General features: G+C 40.9%; 1 protein-coding gene across 6 annotated transcripts in view; it reads left to right on the top strand.

The window, feature by feature from the left end:
- AIG1 (androgen induced 1) overlaps nucleotides 1-20,792 on the top strand; it is a 192,719-nt gene that overhangs the window by 146,865 nt on the left and 25,062 nt on the right. For 4 of the 6 annotated variants that reach the window (XM_059700538.1, XM_059700540.1, XM_059700536.1 and 1 more), the window contains one exon: nucleotides 12,902-13,017. The exons of the other annotated variants lie outside the window; for them this stretch is intronic. In XM_059700538.1, coding sequence (XP_059556521.1) covers nucleotides 12,902-13,017 — 116 coding nt within the window. The remainder of the gene's footprint in view (nucleotides 1-12,901; nucleotides 13,018-20,792) is intronic. 6 annotated transcript variants of the gene reach the window in all.

The raw sequence follows: 20,792 nt of genomic DNA on the forward strand, positions 1-20,792 counted from the left end.
TCTGCTGAAGATAAAGAGACCATCTATCACTGACCACGCCAGCAGGCTTGTTACAGGCGTGGGGACTCTGGGAAGGCTACGTTTTCCTGTTATTTATGCCGCCCATGGTAACCCCGAGGCTGGAGCCTGACACTAGCAGCTTCGCAGTGACAACGCTCCGCTCTTGTTAGGAGACTAAGCCCATTCTTTGGAAATAAATTATATTCTAAAATAAAAGCTTTCGGGGGACATCAGCAGATAAGAAATTGTGCTTATGTTTCTCATCATCCAGTTCATGTTGGGAAACCGGAGAGTCTTTCCAAACACTCACTTCTTATTATGGTGCAGGTCATTTGCATTTGTGCCTTCTGCTCCCCTCCTCCTCCCAAGGTGAACTGGCAGTTTTATTTTCTGACTATCAAGGAGGAAAAACAAGACAAACAGAAATCGTCCCCTTCACCAACTCCTGCAAAAAAAAAAAAAAGAAAAAAGAAAAAAAAAGATATGATAGTTGGCTGTGCTGAACAGCACAGGAAGGTTTTCATTTTAACACAAAACAAGCATTTGGAAGAAAAAGTGAAGAACTGTGAAAGCACATCAAATCATGTAATATTTAGCTAAGTATTCCTTCCTGACCTAAACCCCGGCGCTACATTTCATGCATTGTCTTTATAACTGCTGCCCTGCTGTTTCTGTCACCTGCTGAGGTCTCCATGTCTCCTACCCTCTCCCTCCATCCTTTACTCCTCCTCCCTCTGGCTGCCTGGCGGTCCTCAACCCAGATTCTCAGACCTCACAGTGAGATTTTGGAGCAAACCCTCTCCATTAGAAACAAACAAAATAAATTGTTTCCATTCCCCAATGGAATGTGCTAAAGCCTTTTTTTCCCCTTTAACATGGATGCAATTTAAATTTGGCAAGAGCTGAACCCAATATACCTCACTCCGAGAGAAAGCTTTGTGAGAGAGACCCTTCTAGGAAGACTCCCTCATCCCCCCTGTGAACTTAAAATGACAAAAGACAACTCAGGTCATGCCTTGGGCATCTACAGTGTTTCTGCAAAATCCTCACCTGGTTCCTCATTTCCCAAAAATGTGCAAAGCACCTACTATCTGAAAACCCTGTGTGTGTGTCCCTGCCCAGCTGTCTCTGCGAGGCTGCGAAGTCAGTGGTTCTTAAGGCCTGCGTTTCCTTTGCTCACTCTCCAGCCCTTACCACACCACGGGCGTCCGAAGATCGTTCAGTGATGTTTCTCTTCATTACTCTGATTTATAATCCTGCTTATCTGTAACGTTCCAGACATTATGGATGAAAAGGAAACCAGGAGAAGATCATGGCCCATTCACTGCAGGTATCAACTGGAAATTAACTGAGATGATCTATCAAGAATCATTCCAATAATCTGATCAAGGGCCAAGTTAAGCAGAGCCAAGGAACTGGACCTCAAGGAATATACACAACTTAGAAACGTGACCCTGGCCCTTGCCAGTGTCCTGCCTCTCTCTCCTTCCCTTCTCCATGCCTCATCTACCTTTGCAAAACATCTGCTCAAGGATCTGAAGGAGTCTCACATTTTTGCTCAAATGCCAGAAGCTCTGTTGCTTTCCCTGGACTGAAAGTCACCACAGAGGGTCAGACCCCAGGCCAGTTCAGGCCAAGTCGGAGAAGGGCTTATTTGTCTCTCTTAACAATAAGGACACCTGATAGATGCACCCTAGCTTTTCCCAGTACATTTTATGCACAAATTTATCAAGACTCTATTTGAATCAATTTATTGAATTAGTATTTGGATCGATTTATGCTTTGAGTCTGTTCCACTTGTATAATCCATAGGTTGCCAATCCTCATCTAGCACAGCATTCAGCTATTTTTATGACCCCAGCTCACTTTATTCCTGGCCCCTGTAACTCCAGGAACTGGCTGTTAGATCCAGTTCACGCAACCCATGCAATTCCTCATCTTAGACCTTTGAACAGCTCTTCTCCCATCCTCTTCTCCGATTCTTCCAACTGGAAAGATTCTCAAGGCGCCAAGTGAGCTTTAACCCCATCCTGCTTCCCTCTGTAATGGCTCCCAGAGGATTTGTGGCTCTGACAGGATTTATGGCTGTCAAAGCGGGACCGATACGCTGGCTACAGCAAAGGCTCGACCTGAAAACAAGAGCCGATGGCCAGCCCTTGAAGGTCCTGTCTCCACCAAAGGAGGTCTCCTGGTGAAGAAACGTGACTTCCACTCCTCACCATATACACTGGGATTTTTCTGTTTACATTCGCGGAGCAGGGACGGGACGCCTCCACAAGCTTTGTTTAAGCTTACAAAAATGCCTGTCTCCCCATGATTAGGCTGCAGGGGCTAATGGAAGTGTCAGGCTTCTTCAATCTGGCTGAACTTTATGAGTAGAGTGCAGTGATACTGTTGATCTCATGCCGACACAAAATGGGCCAAAATACAGGGTGGGGCCAAAGTGGGTTGTTTGTATGGAAAACAATACAATCATTAATAAATAACAATACAAGAATAAACTCTGTGTTTCATGTACTCACAATGATAAACCTTCGTTTGCCCCCCCTATATATGCCTTTGATTATGTTCAATTGGGGAAGGTTATGACTTGATATATGATTTGAGAAATAAAGCCATTTAAGATATTGTCCATTGAACATAACAAAGCATAAGGCCTTAAGGAAAAGTAAAACCGAAGGTCATTTGTGTGATCTAGAGCTGGAGCTTTTTTTCCCTCCAGACACCCCTCCCAAGTGCACTGTCTCACGGGGGTGTAAGCTTTCTGTTGTCCATAGGACTGGCATTGTTCCTAGAGCCTCAGATCCATAGTGACCAAGCCTAGATGGCCTACTATGCGCCTTATTCAGCTGAAGAAGGTGTTGAATAGCAACAAACTGATAATGAATTTTTAAAAGTGATGTCAAAGAGACTTATTAGTCATGCATGACCATATATCAAATTAAAGTAGCTGACTTCATAGCCCCAAATTAGGCAGTACCATATGCTGACCAGGCCCTATAAATGCCCATGTCAGTGTGTCCATAACCCTGCAATGCAATTATGAATTGTCAGGCTCTGTTGCTGTAGGTGTTCCCTCGAATTGCACACACAGAGGTTCAATCCTGCTGCACTGATGATTGTGTGGGAAAAAATCGACTTGAACAAAGACCATCCGTGGTCGGTGAATGCTGTAGTATGCGATACAAGTCCCCCTCGGAACTGAAGGACTCGCTTCCCAGTGGCTGGGAGTGTTGTCCTCTGCAGCTCTGCACTGTACGTCATCTCCAGGAACCATCTCTTCTGAAGGGAGCTGTTTTCCCACAATTCAGGCCCCTTTCCCTGGGGTGGCCCACATCCCATAACTGGTCCACACAAGAGTGGAAAGACCCGGCCTTCTTACCTCAATTTAGCAACTCCTCAGAGCTCTTGGGGGTCGGCCAAGGCCCTCATTGCGACTGCATCACAGGCACCCTTCTCCCTCTGCGGCCTCACACTTCCTTCTTTTCCCCTGACAGATGCTGATCCGCAGAAGCTCCCTAACTAGTTTTCTGCATGCTGATTCCCATCTCAAAGTCTGCTTCATGGGGAACCTGACCTGCAACACTAAACCGATCTGGGTTAGCTTGCATCCAAAGATGATATGTTAGGAATATTACATTATAAGTTAATGGATGCAAGTGACTGAAATGCAAAAGTATGAGAGTAACAAATGAAAACGACAGACAGTCTCAAGGGTGGATAAGCATGTGGAGCAAGTGAAACTCTCATACACTGCTGAAGGGAGTGTAAAAATTGGTACCATCACTTTGGAAAACTTTTGGACATTATCTACTAAAGCTAAATAGCTAGAGTCATATCTGCAATTCCTGTCCTTGGTTAAGTACCCTAGAAAAATGCAAATGTCTTCACCAAAAGAAAAATGCACAGGAATGTTCATCGCAGCACACTTCCTAAAGGACCACACTGGAGGGAAGCGCAGTGTCCTCACAGTGAGGTGGAGGAGTCACTGTTGTATTCACACATGGAGTGCTATGCAGCAATGGGAATGGAAGCCTGCAGCTCCACCGCTCAACGTGAATGAATCTCACAAATGTGGTATTGAGCAAGCACAGCCAGGAATAGCAACAAAAAAATACATAGGGCATAATTTCATTTCCGTACATTTCAAAATCAGACAAAACTATTCTCTAGTGTTCGAAATCAGAGCAATAGTCACCTCTAAGGAGATTAGCTGTAACAAGAAGTATAAGGGATCTTGTAGGGGACTTGTGTCACTTAGTTTGGTGTGGCTACAGGAGTGAGTTCACTTTGAATATTCATCTCCTGGACTCTTATTATTTGTGCACTTTCTGTACATATGTTATACTTAAACTGAAAGTTTACACAGCGACGGAGGGAGGAAGGAAGGGCTTGATTCAGAAATGTGTCTTCTAGTATACGAACACAAATTCCCAAGATTTGAGCAGGATTTCTGCTGTCCACTGCTGCAGACTCTTACAGATTCTTGGGTCCAGAAGGGCTCCAGTTGGCTCAAAGTTATGTAGCCAGCTAATGGCGAACAGCTCCCTAGCCCAGTCTTCTCTCCACTTCCCCACAGCACAAAGAGCCTATGCAATCACTAGAGTCCCGATTTAGCTGGACTCAGTGGTGGCCACATAATCACTAGTGCAGCCCACGCAGGATGTGTAGGGAAATACGGCTTGAACAAGGATCCAGAAGGGACATTGAACTTGATACACTGTGTCCAAGGTAACAGAGATGTCATTCGTTTCTTAGAGGCCTCTCTCCTCACCTATCTTCCCATCCACACTTTTCTAACTATCAATATTGCCTTGTGTCGAAAGGGTGTCCTTTTCTGTTTAAGAGACTTCAGAGAGCCCTAACCGGTTTGGCTCTCTGGAGCCTCGGCCTGCGGACTGAAGGGTCCCAGGTTCAATTCTGGTCAAGGGCATGTACCTTGGTTGCGGGCACATCCCCAGTAGGAGGTGTGCAGGAGGCAGCTGATCAATACTTCTCTCTCATTGATGTTTCTAACTCTCTATCCCTCTCCCTTCCTCTCTGTAAAAAATCAATAAAATATATTTTTAAAAATATGAAAAAAATAAAATAAGATAGTGTTTCTGTAAGGGCTTGGATTTAGTTTAATAGATAATAGGAATGACCTTCAAGATTAAAACTAAAATGTTCCCTGTTCCTTAAATATGTTGGGATGTGTGTATATGCATATATGTATTTGAATGGATGTCTATGCATTGATGTGTGTGCATAGATGTATGCATGGATGTGTCCACATGTATGTTTGCAAGAGTATATCCTTCATGTGTTTGCATGGGTGTGTGTTTGCAAGTATGTGTTGTATGGGTGTATGCATGGATGTATACATATCTGTGTCTGCATGTATGTGTGTATACCTATGTATATTTTCTGTTAATATTATGCCATTTGCAGGGCGCATGTCACTCTCTGGAGACTCAAGGCTCTCTGCTTTCGATTATACTCAGACTAGTCCAAAACCCCTCTGAAATAATCCTAATCACCTTGGAAGCCACCACACTCAGGCATGAGGCTGTCAAATGTGAGTGCTTGCAGATGTCAGTGCAGGGATCCAGGAGGACAGATCAAGGCTTAGTCACTGAAAAATGCATGCCAGTGCATCCCAGCGCAAGAGCACTAGCGCAGCCATAAAAAAACGTGTCGTGACAGTAAATCAATAACCTCTTGGAGACGATTCGTTTCTGAAATATCCCTGATTAATTATGCCAGTGCACGCTTGGCAACAGTACTTTGCTCCAGCATTAACCTAATGCTTTTTGCATGAAGCAGGATTATAACTGGTTCTCATAAGTCAAATTTGACATTTCAAATCAGGCTTTAAAGGTTTTGGTTATAGATTTTATAATGTCTTCATGTCAAACATAATTGCCCTTATTGCTGCTAGTAGACGTTTGCCAATCAATCAGAATAACATTTATTTTATCATAAACAAGAGTAAATTAAAACCATTTGAAGTCATTGTGTTTGAAGATTCAGCTGGTACACATGACAGAGGAGTGTGATAAAATTCTACAAGTCAATGGAAATGTGTTACTATTTTCTCACTTCAAAAAATTAATGCCTCTATATATTTTTGTGAACAGCTTTAGTTTGATGACTTGGTTCCATATAAATATGGTTAGGGACAAAGGATCCCCCTTTTCTGTAATAAATCATAATTTTTGTGCTTTCAAGATAAATGTATTTTTATTTACTTATATTTTTCAGCCAGGAACTATTTCTTTAAATAAATTGCCCATTAAATCGAGTTTATGTAAGGGAAAGTCATACTGTCATGGTCCTTGAACAAAGGTTTATTGAGACTTGCTCTTTCTATTAATATCCAAATATTACCCCAGTATACCTTACACTCCATGGAAGGGGTTTTAGCTTATTCAAGTTTCTCTGCTTCGTACAGGACAAAGTCCATATGAAAACTCTCCATGATTTGGCTTATGCCAGCCTCACATGGGAAAACTCAATTCTTCATGCTCTTTCATGTCCTACAATAGTGACAGTCCCCTCAGGGGTCCATGCTGTGCCTTTACATGCTTTTAGGAAAGCCTTGTGAATGAAACTCTTCCTTTACCCTTCCTTCTGCTGGAGATGCCCTGGTCACATTGATAAACCCAGATCCAATGTTTCCTGCTGCACACAGTTTTCCTGGACTCACCCAAACAGACCAGATCACTCCGGCCACTGCACCATCATAAATCACCACATCTGCATCTATCTCATCATCTTGTAATCCTTTGATTGTCTGAGGGCAGTCATTAGAGTCGCTATTCTGTGAGAACTACAAATATGAATTATAAAATTCTCATGTAAGATGAGGATACCTTTAAATCACTTTAAATTTGCTGTCACATTGTAAGGTCCAGTGTGAGCTATCTCTGGCAGCACATGCATAAGCATTCCCTTTGGCGGCCTACAGCTGCTGGACTGAGAAGAGGCACCACACTGGAACCGCTCATGATGCCAGAGACTCTTCGCACCTTGTGGGCATCTTCATTAGGAAGATTCAACAAGAGATATGAACTGCCCTCAAAATGCCTTTTAAATGAAAAATAAGAGCCCAGTAACATGGTGTCACTCACCTAGTGTAATTGATGCCTCCTTTGCTCTTAATTGCAAAGATATGCATGTCTTGGTTTAATGCACGTCATTATTTTGTTTATTGGGCCTAATTATTAAAACCATATCCCAAGACTTGTTGGGACTAATGTTAGAACTGGATGGGTCCCAGATTTAGTATTATGCCCGTACAGAGTTTTGGAACATACTGGAACTGGGTAAATATTGGTTCCATCTGAATCTAAGTTTCTGATGCTGAGTCATGTTTCTAACACGGTTCTGAGATGCCTGTGTCAGAGTGTCTCCGGCTGACGTGAGAGCCAGCAGGAGCAGGCATCCAACACCACACCAAAAAGGCCCAGCCAGAAAGGCTCTGGCAGTTTCTGGGGAGAACCTGTCATATTGCACAGGCATTGATTGTCCCACTAAAACCAGCACCTCAACCCTTAGGAGAGAAAGTTCCTTGAAACTACAGTGGTTAAGACATGCAAGTCCTTATCATTCAAAGCACTAAAATCTCTCTACCATGAAGAAAATGAGGAAGGATTACAAATTTTGAGCTGGCTGACCAGTTAGTAAGATTAATAATGACAGTTTCTGGTGGCACGATAAAACATTTGGTCAGGTTTTCAGAGTTAAGAAATAGGTTTTTTAGAACCTGCATCGCCTGCCAGGGACATCGTTGACACCTCCCGCATCTATTGACTGAATTTACAATTGGCCCAGGGGAAGACCCAGCCCAGTTCTGCTCATGCTCCCTCCAACACTGTTTTCCGTTTTCATCAAACAGTTGCCTTATGTGGATAGCCCAGAAGCTTTGCAAAAGTTAGAGCAGTGAGCATTTCATAATCTTTGCCAGTTTCTCTGACATCATCCTTTCTGTCATTTTAGATCATGTTTTGCTAATACAAGGGGCATTATCTTCACACTTGGAAATTTCTTCTTGCTTTATTACAGGATGAAAAGTTTCTCTTTTTTAATCCCCTTTTATTCTGCAGCAGATTGAGAGGTAAAAAAGTAAACAAAATATTCAAGTTACAATTGGGAGTGTATAACTTTCTGTATCCTGGAGCAGTTTTTCAGTTTATTTTTATTTGTGATATTCCTGTAAACTTGTCAGAACATCATAGGGACTCTCCCTCACCCCATCCTCCCAGGCAAGTCTAGTCGCATCTCTAGCCTTGCCCGCATCTTGCGTGCCCACAAAAATGCAGGTGTTCAGTGCCACCTGTGCACACATATGCACGTGCACACGGCTATCCTTCAACTCTTCATTTATGATCAAAAGTCATCATAGGGATAGAGGAAAACCCAGATATCCTCACAAACATGAAGGCACGGATTGTGGTCTACCTACGTGGTGACTACCAGGAGCAATACTCCACAGCGAGTAAACCAGGCACCCTGGGAGCCAGACTCAGCAATCTCACTTTTAACAAGCTCACCTGGTGATTTGATGCAAATATTACTTTGAGAGCACTCCCAGAGCTCCCCCTGTGTGCTACAGATGCAAGTAAGCAGACATGGGGTTGCCAGCTCTCTTACTATTCAGCTAGGCGGGGGCTGGGCTGGCGTACCTCACAGTCAAAAGCTGGTTTTGCTTCCAAGGAAGAAAATGATTTGTATCTGGTGTTCATATGGTATGGGAGCGGTACTCTCCTATTTAAAAATATTTTGGAGAGAGGAGAAAGACCAGAGAAATAGCCATTAGATATAGTCTTCATATCTTATTATATTTATAATATATACTGTGACTACAGCTCTAGAGTCTAGAGCTCTAAAATAATCTTGACTGGCCCTGTGATTCATCCATCCACTCTACTTCCCTGAATTCTTATCATCACACAGCGTAGTTTTTATTCCTCTGTTTTTTCCACAGCATAATTTATTCTCAAACGTTCCTTTAGTTTATAGGCTACGTAGAGCCATCACAGATAATCAAAATGTTTTTCCCAGTAGCAAGTCCAGATCCTTCTTGTGTAGTGTAAATGCATTTCTTTAATCCTGTTACATCCCATTAAATCCTCCATCAATACCTAAATGTTCTACTCATCCATCTCTCCATTTTTCTAGTAAAATAACATCTGGTCATAAATCAAATAATTTAGCAGTTAGAAAATATAGCTAAAATTTATGATAATCTGTTCTAGTGCTGTGTGCCTCTGGTGGCACACAAGATAATGTATGTGGCACAGAGACCTGGCCTTAAATAATATTGAGTCACAGAGTAAAAAGGTAATTCCCTCTCAGTCATCTTTCAATCCTGATTCCATTTAGGAGTCTCTGTTGCATGCTAGTGTGTCTTTGATGCCCCTCTAATACTTACTAACATCCCTACCTAACATCTACAGAGCAGGCCTCAGGGTCAAAGCCTTTAACAGCAATTTTTAAGAGCTCCCTCAGAATGCTTATATACCACAGGAAAAAGCACATTTAGCAAAATATGTTTTTTACACTGAAGACCTTTTTGTTTATGTTGAGGCTCAACCAAAAAATAGTTTTGGTCTGTTGAGAGGCAACATAAGTGATCTATAATCATGTACTCCCACAGGTTTATTGAATCAAAGGTTATTTAACTTACATCTTTTAAAGATATAATTTAATGTAGAAAACAGAGTATGGGATTTGAAGACAGATAGAACTGGTCTTGAACCTTACCTTCAGACTTACTAGCTCTATGATTTTGGGCAAGATAATTCCCTTTTCCAAGTCTTTATTACCTTATCTGCAGAATGCAGTTTATAATTCCCACTTAAGATGTTGTTTTGAAGATTAAATACATTATCTCCACAAATATTTATTGATCACCTCCTATGTACCAGGTTCTTGTCTAAGTGTTACAAATAGCACAGTGAACAAAGCATAAGATTGCCATTCTTGAACAGCTGATGGTCTTGAATTGAATATTTCCTTCTTGGTTCTTGTGTCATTGAAGCACAGTAGATAAGAAGTGGATTTCTTGTACCTATACTTCTCAAGCAAGTATTCCTCTTGCTGCTTCGGATTTTGAATTATAACTGAGCTGCTAAGGGTTACTCAGAGATTCAGCAGGACCATTTATAGAGTTTTACAATTGTTCTAATTCATAAAATTTTACCTGCAGGGCAACATTTATATTTGCTATAAATATTTTGCACTATTTTTGCTCTTGTTAATATATGTGGTTTATTGGTAAACATAATGTGCATGATAAATTTTTGGAGAGGTAGATATACATCTTCTAATGCCTGGAAATTCTGCATGATAAGCTGCTAAGTTACCCTGATATAGAAAAACCTTCTCCTGAGATTTGCCACTAGCCAAGCTGTCCCAGGCACAGCCAGCCATAAAAAGATATTTTGTCATTGGTTAAGTCACTGATGGAACAAGTAGTTCCTTTTAAACAGTAATGATGCCAATGATGAAGTAACCCAGAAAGATCTTAATTTTTCAAAGGGCTTTTCTACCTAGCACCATCAAAGTACATTCTAACACTTTCAGGTATGGCGTCTGATAATCAGCAACTAAGCCAGATAACGTAATGATAACTGGATAACTAAAAATATTCAGATTTGTTCTTTGAACTTATATAACTTTATAGAAAAATGAAAGACTTTCTCCTCAGCTTAGAACAATGGATGAAGAGGTAGAGTTTAGACATTGTTTAATAATGAGTCAAAAATAATATTGCCATCCTATAACCCACACAGGCCATCAGAGTCAGCATTATCTTCATTTTATTTGCATGGATTTTTCTTTTAGGTAAAATTTGATAACACTTGGCCTTATTGCTAGCCGTACATTTTAATTTTACATGAATGAACCATTATAAAACTACTAGAGGCCTGATGCACGAAAATTTGAGCAAGAGTTGGCCTTCCTTCCTCCGGCTGCCGGCACCGGCTTCCCTCTGGCACCCGGGACCTGGGCTTTGCTCTGCCCTGGCTTCATCTGGAAGGACATTTAGTCTAATTAGCATATTACCCTTTTATTATTATAGATTGTTAGCAGTTGAAAGTTGAAATTCCAGGCCAGTGTCATCTGAGGTGAATAGGTGGGGGAAAAAACAACAAAAATAAAATAGATCTTTAAAATGCATACTATCTCTAAATTACCACACATGTACATTCTACATGGTTCCTTTTAGAGCTAATTATACTGTTTTAAGACAATAATAAAGAAACAAAGGATAAAGAAAGGTAAATTTACCCAACTGTGGAATCACCCACCTGACATCCTGGGAATGCCATACTCTAATTACTAATATATTGGCAGTCAGAACAGTTATCTAGAGAAGAATGCTTAAGACAAAGAATTTCCAGTCTTTATATTTCTTTTTTTTTTTATTGACTTGGGAGAGGAAGATAGAGATACTAGTAGAAACATCAGTGATGAGAATCATTGATCGGCTGCCTCCTGCATGCCCCTATTGGGTATTGAACCTGAAACCTGGCCATGTGCCCTGACCTGACTGGAAATAGAACCTTGGCCTCCTGATTCATAGGTCAACACTCAACCACTGAGCCACGCCGGCCAAGCACCAGTCTTAATATTTCTTACAAAATCTTGTTCTATTTTTTTCTATGAATATAAAAAGTAGCTCCAAAAACGTTCACCTTGATATCCCCGCTATCTCTTTTCCTGACAAGGCCTACCTACAACCTGGTTCCATTTTGCTATAATACTTAGGGTTTCAATTTCCTGGCTTTTCCTTGAATATGCAAACAATACAGCAAGAGCTTCTAGAACAAAGATTCTTTCATAGCTGTTAAGGGGGTCTAAATAGAATTCAGACTTACTGATAGTTCAGTTCTTAGTTCTGTCATCTTCTTACTCCTGGGAAGCTCTACAATGTTAGAAGGTAAATCTATATCCTGAGCCTGGTTGTACCGAAGAAGTTCTTTGTCCCTTATATCTGTCCACCAAATTTCAATACCAACAACACTTGACTTTCCTTCCTTCCTACCATGTGGAGGAGATAAATTTCATCCTCAACCTGGCTCCCTGAACTGGGCATATAGAGTAGCCACTGGGTCCAAAAAACAAGTGGTAATGTTCCACCCAGCTTCGTTAGTGTCTGCCTTCAAACATCATATCTAAATCCATGAACTGCTGGTGCAAACTGGTACTAAACTGAAGCTAATTTGGCAATATCCATAACTTATTGCTAGTACACACAGAATTTGGCATTATGTATCAACATAAGTCAAAATCTTTATAGCTTTTGACTACAAGAAAATAATTTAACATTCAGATATCCATACAAAGACTTCTACAAAAGATATTTACTACATTTTTACAATTGAAAATCTTTTACTACTTACTGTCCAAAAATAGGAATTGGTTAAATAAATTTTGGTACATCTATAAGGTGAAATTTTAAGCAGCTATGGTCATGGTAGATATTCTTAGAAGGATTTTTAGAATAGCATATCAGGAATTCTCATGCTACAATTTAAAATAAAATGAATGCACAGTATGATCTTAACTATGTATAAGAAGGAGGGGAGAGACATATACCCAAATATTAACACTGGTTATTTTTATTCCTTTCTTGTTCCAATTTTTGTTCCAATTTTCTTCCTATATGCCTTTCTGTGTTATAGAAATTTCTTGTAAAATGCATAAATAAAATTTCAAAAATTAAGATACAAAAGCAAAATACCAATGGAGCAATTGATGCTTTCTGTGTTTTTGTGTCCATATGCTATTCTCTGATGTGTTGCTTTCGCTAGGGATTTACACTACCCATTCTCCGACTGGAGACAAGGCAAAACCACTATGGATGGGCGATGATGAGAACCTGTGTCACCTGGTCTCTGTTCTGTTTCAGCACACGACAGTTTTGCCCTTTATATTGATCGAGATGAGGACATCACACCATGGGTATCCCAGTAGGAGCAGCGGACTCACTACCATATGTACCTTCTCTCTTGGCTATATATTATGGTAAGGTAAAGTGCCTGCTGCGCTTTTGTATTGTATTAGATTTTGCACTGCTAAATTTGGGCACATATTTCATTATGGATATAATCACTAACAGATTCATACTGCGTGCCTCATTTGGTCCAAGACCTGGGCTTTGTCTCATTTCCCCAGATGCTTATATTTTTAGAAAGTATATGCCAAACCTCACACAACAGGAATTTGTTGAACAATCCCATGTAAGCAGTGGTTCTTCCAAGGCTACATTTTTCAACTCTTTTTCAAACTAAATGTTGTTCTTGGACACCGATTTTATTGCTTAAGGGCTTTTTTTGCTTGGGATTTTTTGTTGTTGCTTTTGTTGGGGAATGGGGGAGTTGCAGCGAATGCAAATAAGGATGGGAGAAATGACCTCTTAGAGACATGACTTTAAACTTCATAGGAAACAAGTGAAAATATACGAGTCAGTTTAAAACCTATTCCAGATTAGTTATTACATATAGCATGCATTTAGTGGTTTTGTTTTTTTAAGTTGGGGTAAATCTCTGATTTGTCTATTAGGCATGAATAAGTCCATGCAGGAGATTCCAAATTTATCTGATAAGAGGTTTTGCCTGATAAGTTTATTACACATTAATTGAAGTTCCTACCATGTTTTAATGTTTCAAAATTGTTTATCTTTAGAAAATTTCTTATTTCTCTTTATAATTCCAAGTTCTCTTTGATATATTAGCTTACACAGCAGAAGTCTCTCCTGCCAGCATTTCTACCTCTCAGGACCTTCTTGCCCAGAATTCTGGGTCACCGTCCCCTCCTTTAAGCCTGAAGGACTGAAGAACATTCTTCCAACACCCCCTCCCCAACTGTGCTTAATCCCATCAAGCTCCTGGAGCGCTTTGGAAGGCCCAGTGTCCATGGAGCGTTTAGCTTCAGCCAGCCCAGAAATAGAGAATGAAGGTCAGCACAGTTCTTCACATACTTTGCATGAATGCTCACATAATGTCCCAGATCTAAACAGAAAGGGAATTTGCTTCTAGGAAGTCACACTCTATGACCAGCTCTAAGGGGACATCCAGACTGCAGACCTCAGAACAAACGTGCAGTAATGTTCATTCCATCTGCCACCTCATCGACTAGTCAAAGACCATTTGTGAGGACTGGGGAGCATTGGTTTTCCTAGTCACTGTCTAAATCTTCTTTTCCCACCTAAAGTATTCATTTTCTCTGACAGGAAAGCTCCAAATGATCAGGGCTCACGGGTAAAGTAAGACTGTGAAATTACATCTTAAAAATTCATGTATGTGCTTTATACATATGAACTTGATAGTCAAATGACTTATCTTTCAGAAGAGCCATGTGGGGAAGCTACACAATTATTCAAGGGTGCTGCAGTGTTCACAACATACCTGGGAGTGCCCATAGCATTTAAGCCTCAAATGCCCTTCTCTCTTCCCTCCCCAAAATACATTCTTATTATTTTGCACTCATATTTGCTTACCTGTGGGGAGGGAATTTTTTTACTCTGGGAACTCTGGATATATTTCCACAAATTCACTTATATTCTGTTAAATTATCTGAATCTTGTAAAGCCCCAGAGGTTTCAGGAACTACATACTTTCCGATGGGTTTTCTTTCCACTGGAGGTAAAAATCAGGCCGAGTTTCAAAGAGACACGTGGGAAATACCACATCATCTTCATTATAGACCCCCAAGATCCCTCATTAAAATGAAGCATTACTCACGCTCTTCACGCCAAGTGAGGCTTGCCAGTGCCGTGTACTCCCTAAGCAAACCAGTACTTGTTTGGACATGTATTTGCATTAACTAGCGAATTCTCTCAGATATATGCTGAGAAAGCTTTCAAAACAGACTTTGGTGTTCTGCCCTAGGCATTCACGGGTATGCCAAGACCTAAACAATGTCCCACACATCATGTCACTTTATATAAATCCAAAGATTTTAATTGTTATAAAAAAGATGCTGGTTTTTGCTCCCTTTCAGGCTATCTCAGAGCTGATGAACCAGCAGAAGGTTCAGGATATGAAATCTCTTAATAGCATACCAGGGTTGTGACTGGACATTCCAGAACCTTGTGCCAAAATGGAAGAAAGCATTCCTCTTATCACATGCTAGATATAAAATAAATAGGTCTCCCTTCCAACTCCCTGTATGTGTGAGCTGAACCTATACCTCGCAGGCTGCTGGCCAAGCTGGCTGTCTGCTTTGCTCTGGTTCTAGCTTTCTCTCCATGTCACAAGTCTCCCTCCTTATCTGAATCTGTTCTCTTCCTAGATTTAGATAGCGAGTGTTGACAAAGCGAGGGATACCAGAACTTTCTCTAATACACTGGAGCCCATGGAGCTCACACCCTCAGTGGCAATGACTAAAGTAATACTAATCTTTAGTATATGTAAAGCACATAGAACAGTACTTAGCACAGAGTGGGTACCATGTTAATATTATCATCAACCCACTCCAATGTGGTTTAAGCTTCATTATTTTAGCAAAACTTTTGCTGACACCATAGTGACTTCTGTTTTGCTGAATTCCTTGAATGCTTTGTAGACCTCTTCTCAGTGGACATTTCAGTAGTTTCCATATGAAAACATTCCCCTTCCTGAATCTGTCTCTTCCGACTTAGGTGATATAACAATCTTCGTGTTTTCCTCCCAGTTTTCAAAATTGATCCCTCTTCGCATCACTTAAGGGTTCCTCCCACTCTACCTAAACCTCAGTGTTGGAACTTTATGGAGCTCAGCTCTAGATCATCTTCCTTTTTTTTTTTTTTAATGTTATTGTGGTAAGAATACTTAACTTGAGATCCACCCTCTTAACCTAGGGCCTCTTCTTTTACTACCTACTGTTCCTAGGTAAATCCATTCACTCTGTATTTGCAACCACCACCATCCCAGATCTATATAGCTCAGAGCTCTCTCCCAATATCTACTCACAAGATTCGCACACTTAGCAACTACAAGACAAATTCATACAGCACCTGCTTTCCCAATCACACCCTCAAATTGAATCTCTTGGCCAACCACCCAACTGTGCATGCCAGAAAACTATGAGACATCCTCTCCCCATCTCTCCTAGACCTACAGACAGTCTTTCCTCATTTCTGGCTTTTATACCTTCAAAGTATTAGAATTCTTATACTTTTCTCCCTCTCTACTGCCAACACCATGGTTTGAGCTTCAGTTATCTCTCTCCTGAAACACTGAAAAGAACTGGCATTCCCCCACAACCACCTCTATTCACAGGACCTTGAGTGACTTTTTTAAAAACACATGTGATCATGCCATCCTCTTGCTCAGAGAGTATGGATGACTTCCCAATGCTTCTAGGGATAAAGTCCAATATTCCTTTACATGGATTATGAGACCCTTCATTGCCTGAGCCTTCCAGCCTCTCTAGCTCCAGCCACAGTGACCTTCTCTCTGATTGTCAAGAGCAATACATTCTTTCTAATTCAAAGCTTTTGTCTTCTCCACCGCTCAACTCTCCCTCTCCCCCAGTCATCTCTCCCACAATTTGTAATACAAATCTTACTCATCCTTCAGGTCTCAGTTTATGTATCTCTTTTTCAAGACCTTCCTTTCCCTGATTCTTGAGATTTGGCTCAGCCTCTCTGTGGTACCCTACTATAATCCCTGTTCATTTCTATGTAGGGAGTTAAAAAATAAAGACAGTTGGTTTTATGTGGTTATTTGGTTAATTTTTTTCAAAGACTGGTACCCAAATTCCCTCCCCTCACTATCTAGAGCAGTGGTTCTCAACCTTGGCTGCACATTAGAATCACCTGGGAATCTTTTTAAAATCCTGATTTCTGGGCCTCATCCTTTGGAAATTCTGTTTCTTTGTTACTAATGTTGTGGACCCACCCCATAACAAAGAAACAGAATTTCTGGAAGATAGGCCCAGAAATCAGGATTTTAAAAATATTCCCAGCACTAAGCCAGAGAGAAACCAAGATGGTGGCATAGGTAAACACCCGAAATTGCTGCCTCACACAACCACTTCAAAAATACAACTAAAAGACAAAACGGACATCATCCACAACCACAGGAAGGCTGGCTGAGTGGAAATTCTACAACTAGAAGGAAAGAGAAAAGCACACTGAGGCTCAGAGGAGGTGCGGAAGTAAAGTGCAGAGGTACAAAGGTGCCCACGGAAAGGACTGGCTACTGAGGATGCAGTTGTCTTTTTCAATTGGGAGGGAGACACAAGCTCCCGACTGCTCTAAACTCCAGTTCCAGGCGAGTCTCTGGGGACCTAGACTCATACAGGGAGAAACTGGACTGTCTGGCAGCGGGTAGAACTCGAGAGTGGCTTTCTCTCAGAGCTGCTTGCAGTGATTACCAGGACACTGAGACCTCTTAGCGCAGGGCTGAGGATCAGCCACAGCTATTTGCTCCGACCTGTTGATTCCCTGAAACCCCGCCCCACCCAAGCTGTGCGCAGAGACTTTTGCATATGAATGACCTGGCCCTTTGCAATCTAAAATTACCTAACAAACTGCAGCTGGGTCAGGGAGACCAAGGTCATCCAAAAGAAGGCCCAAGGCCCCACAGCAGCTTGCATTGCTTCACAGCTGGGCCTCATCTGGGCACCTCCAAATCCCAAACAAAGAAGAGGAATCTGCAGATCTCTCCATACCTCCTGCTAGGTCAGCTGTGGGCAAACTACAGCCCGCGGGCCGAATCCGGCCCGTTTGAAATGAATAAAACTAAAAAAAAAAAAAGACCGTACCCTTTTATGTAATGATGTTTACTTTGAATTTATATTAGTTCACACAAACACTCCATCTATGCTTTTGTTCCGGCCCTCCGGTCCAGTTTAAGAACCCATTGTGGCCCTCGAGTCAAAAAGTTTGCCCACCCTTGTGCTAGGTAGCCTCAGGCAGAGGCAAAATTAGCACCTCCTTAGAGATCCAAGTGCCAGTGTACCCAGTGGTCAAAGTGGGACCATCCAGATTACAACTCCTCAGATCCATAAGGGACACACTCAGGGGGCAGACTCAGTGAGCATCAGAGCCCCATTGAAACAAGACTTGCCCCATAAGGGTGTCTCCAGCACAGAAGTTCTTCCACCATAGACACAGCTGAATCTCACAGCCAATTGTCCTGGATGTCAATTCCACCCAGTGATACCAACTACAATCAAGGCTTAACTACAACAAGACTGTGCACACAGCCCACAAAGGGGTGCACCAAGAGTGTCCACCTCAGGTAATTGGGGAGGCTGAGCCACTGGGCCCTATAGGACACCTTGCACAGAAAACCACTCTATCAACACAGGAAAGCAGCCAAAATGCAGAGACAAAGTAACAGGTACAAATGACAGAAATGGAGGAAAGCAACCTATTTGATATAGAGTTCAAAACCACAGTTTTAAGGTTTTTCAAGAATTTTCTAGAAACCACCGATAAATTTAGTAAGACCCTCAATAAGTCTAGTGAGACCCTCAGGGATGTGGAAAAGGACCAACTAGAAATTAAGCATACAGTGACTGAAATAAAGAATATTATACAGAGTTCCAACAGCAGACTAGAGGATCACAAGATACAAGTCAAAGATTTGAAGTACAAAGAAGAAAAAATCATCCAACCGGAAAAGAAAAAACAATCCAAAAATATGAAGATAGTGTAAGGAGACTCTGGGACAACTTCAAGCATACCAACATCCAAATTATGGGGGTGCCAGAAGAAGAGAGAGCGCAAGATATCGAAAACCTATTTGGAGAAATAATGACAGAAAACTTCCCCTACCTGGTGAAAGAAATAGACTTACAAGTCCAGGAAGCACAGAGAACCCCAAACAAAAGGAATCCAAAGAGGACCACACCAAGACACATCGTAATTAAAATGCCAAGAGCAAAAGACAAAGAGAGAATCTTAAAAGCAGCAAGAGAAAAACAGCTAGTTACCTACAAGGGAGTACCCATACAATTGTCAGCTGATTTCTCAACAGAAACTATGCAGGCCAGAAGGGAGTGGCAAGAAATATTCAAAGTTAAAGAAATTTAAAAATATATATATATTCAAAGTGATTAGTAGCAAGAACCTACAACCAATATTAGTCTACCCAGCAAAGCTATCATTCAGAATTGAAGGTCAGATAAAGAGCTTCACAGATAAGAAAAAGCTAAAGGAGTTCATCACCACCAAACCGTTATTATATGAAATGCTGAAAGGTATTCTTTAAGAAGAGGAAGAAGAAAAAGGTAAAGATAAAAATTATGAACAACAAATACATATCTATCAACAAGTGAATCTAAAAATCAAGTGAATAAAAAATCTGATGAACAGAATGAACTGGTGAATATAATAGAATCAGGGGCATAGAAAGGGAGTGGACTGACAATTCTCGGGGGGTAAAGGGGTGTGGGAGTGTGGGAAGAGACTCGACAAAAATCATACTCCTATGGATGAGGACAGTGGGGGGGGGGGGTGAGGGCAGAGGGTGAGGTGGGAACCGGGTGGAGGGGAACTATAGGGGGAAAAAAGAGGAACAACTGTAATAATCTGAACAATAAAGATTTTTTAAAAATAAATAAATAAAAATAAAAAGATTCCCAGGCGATTCTAATGTGCAGCCAAGGTTGAGAACCACTGATCTAGAGCAAGAGAATGGTAAGCAATTGAGATAATCTTAAAGAACATAAAGAGAGCTTCCTTGTCTACACTTTTATAAGGGTTAATATAAGTACATCTTCTTTAGACATCACCTCAATCAAAATGTCAGAGAAAATATTCTTAAGATAGAATGCTTAATTGTGACAGTATGTGAGTTTAAAATGCAAGCAGATAAAGTAGGGAGAACATTTTTCCAATTTTATATATATACCACTATGCTCCATTTAGCTCAATTGTTAGCCATATAAAGTGTTTATAATACTTCTAGCATCAATTTCTCTAATACTGAATTTCAACTTTATTGTCTTTTGTCCCACCTGCTTGATTCATTCAAATTGCCCACTGAACCCAATAGACTTGTTCCTTGCCAAAGTGACATCCTATATGGGAGATGATGTAATTCAAGCAATAAAAACATTTCAAGTAGAGGAAAATCCATTTATTAGCCATATTATAGCCTCCTCGCTTTCCTGAGTGAGCCTTCAAGTTGTCACTGAGAATATGCAAGCATTTGAAGGCTCAGAGCATATTCTCTGGTAGACATGGGAGGGATTGTGAGGACATCTTTAAGGTGACCCGAGTCCTGCCCAGTCTCACCTTCAGCAGGTGATTTCCACAGCCTACACTAACTGGGAGGAAAGGAGTGCCTTTCCCAGCACCCAGCAGTGCTGGGATTCTAAAAGGCACAAAATAAAAGCTGATTGAAAGTAAACAATTTCAATGTGGAAATATCTGCACCAGAGTTGATTCCCCAAGAGTCAAAAGAAATTTATAGCCAAAAAGACCTTTTGTTTGAGATAACTTGGAAATGGGAAGAGAAATGTGGTCAAAAATACTATGCGTGTTAAACTTTGACTTTATACATTTAAGTAGAACAATTTCCCTCATGATCTTCAAAGTAAGAGAAGGAGCTAGCTTGGTTATTATTAATAATAGCATTTTGATTCTCCCATAATCTGAAAGATCTGAGTTCATATTGACTCCGGACAAAGTTCATTAACTCTTCCAAAAAAGTGTTATTTGAGTCCCTACCATGTGTCGGGCATTGTGCTAGGTGCAAGAGGTAAAAGATGTATAAAGCTTCAGCTCTACTCTCAAGGAGCTAACAGTCTATTGAAGGATAAGAGAAATAAAAAGCAATAATCACATAGTTGATAATAACAGG

Source organism: Myotis daubentonii, chromosome 6 (assembly GCF_963259705.1).
Source record: "Myotis daubentonii chromosome 6, mMyoDau2.1, whole genome shotgun sequence".
Classification (NCBI taxonomy): domain Eukaryota; kingdom Metazoa; phylum Chordata; class Mammalia; order Chiroptera; family Vespertilionidae; genus Myotis; species Myotis daubentonii.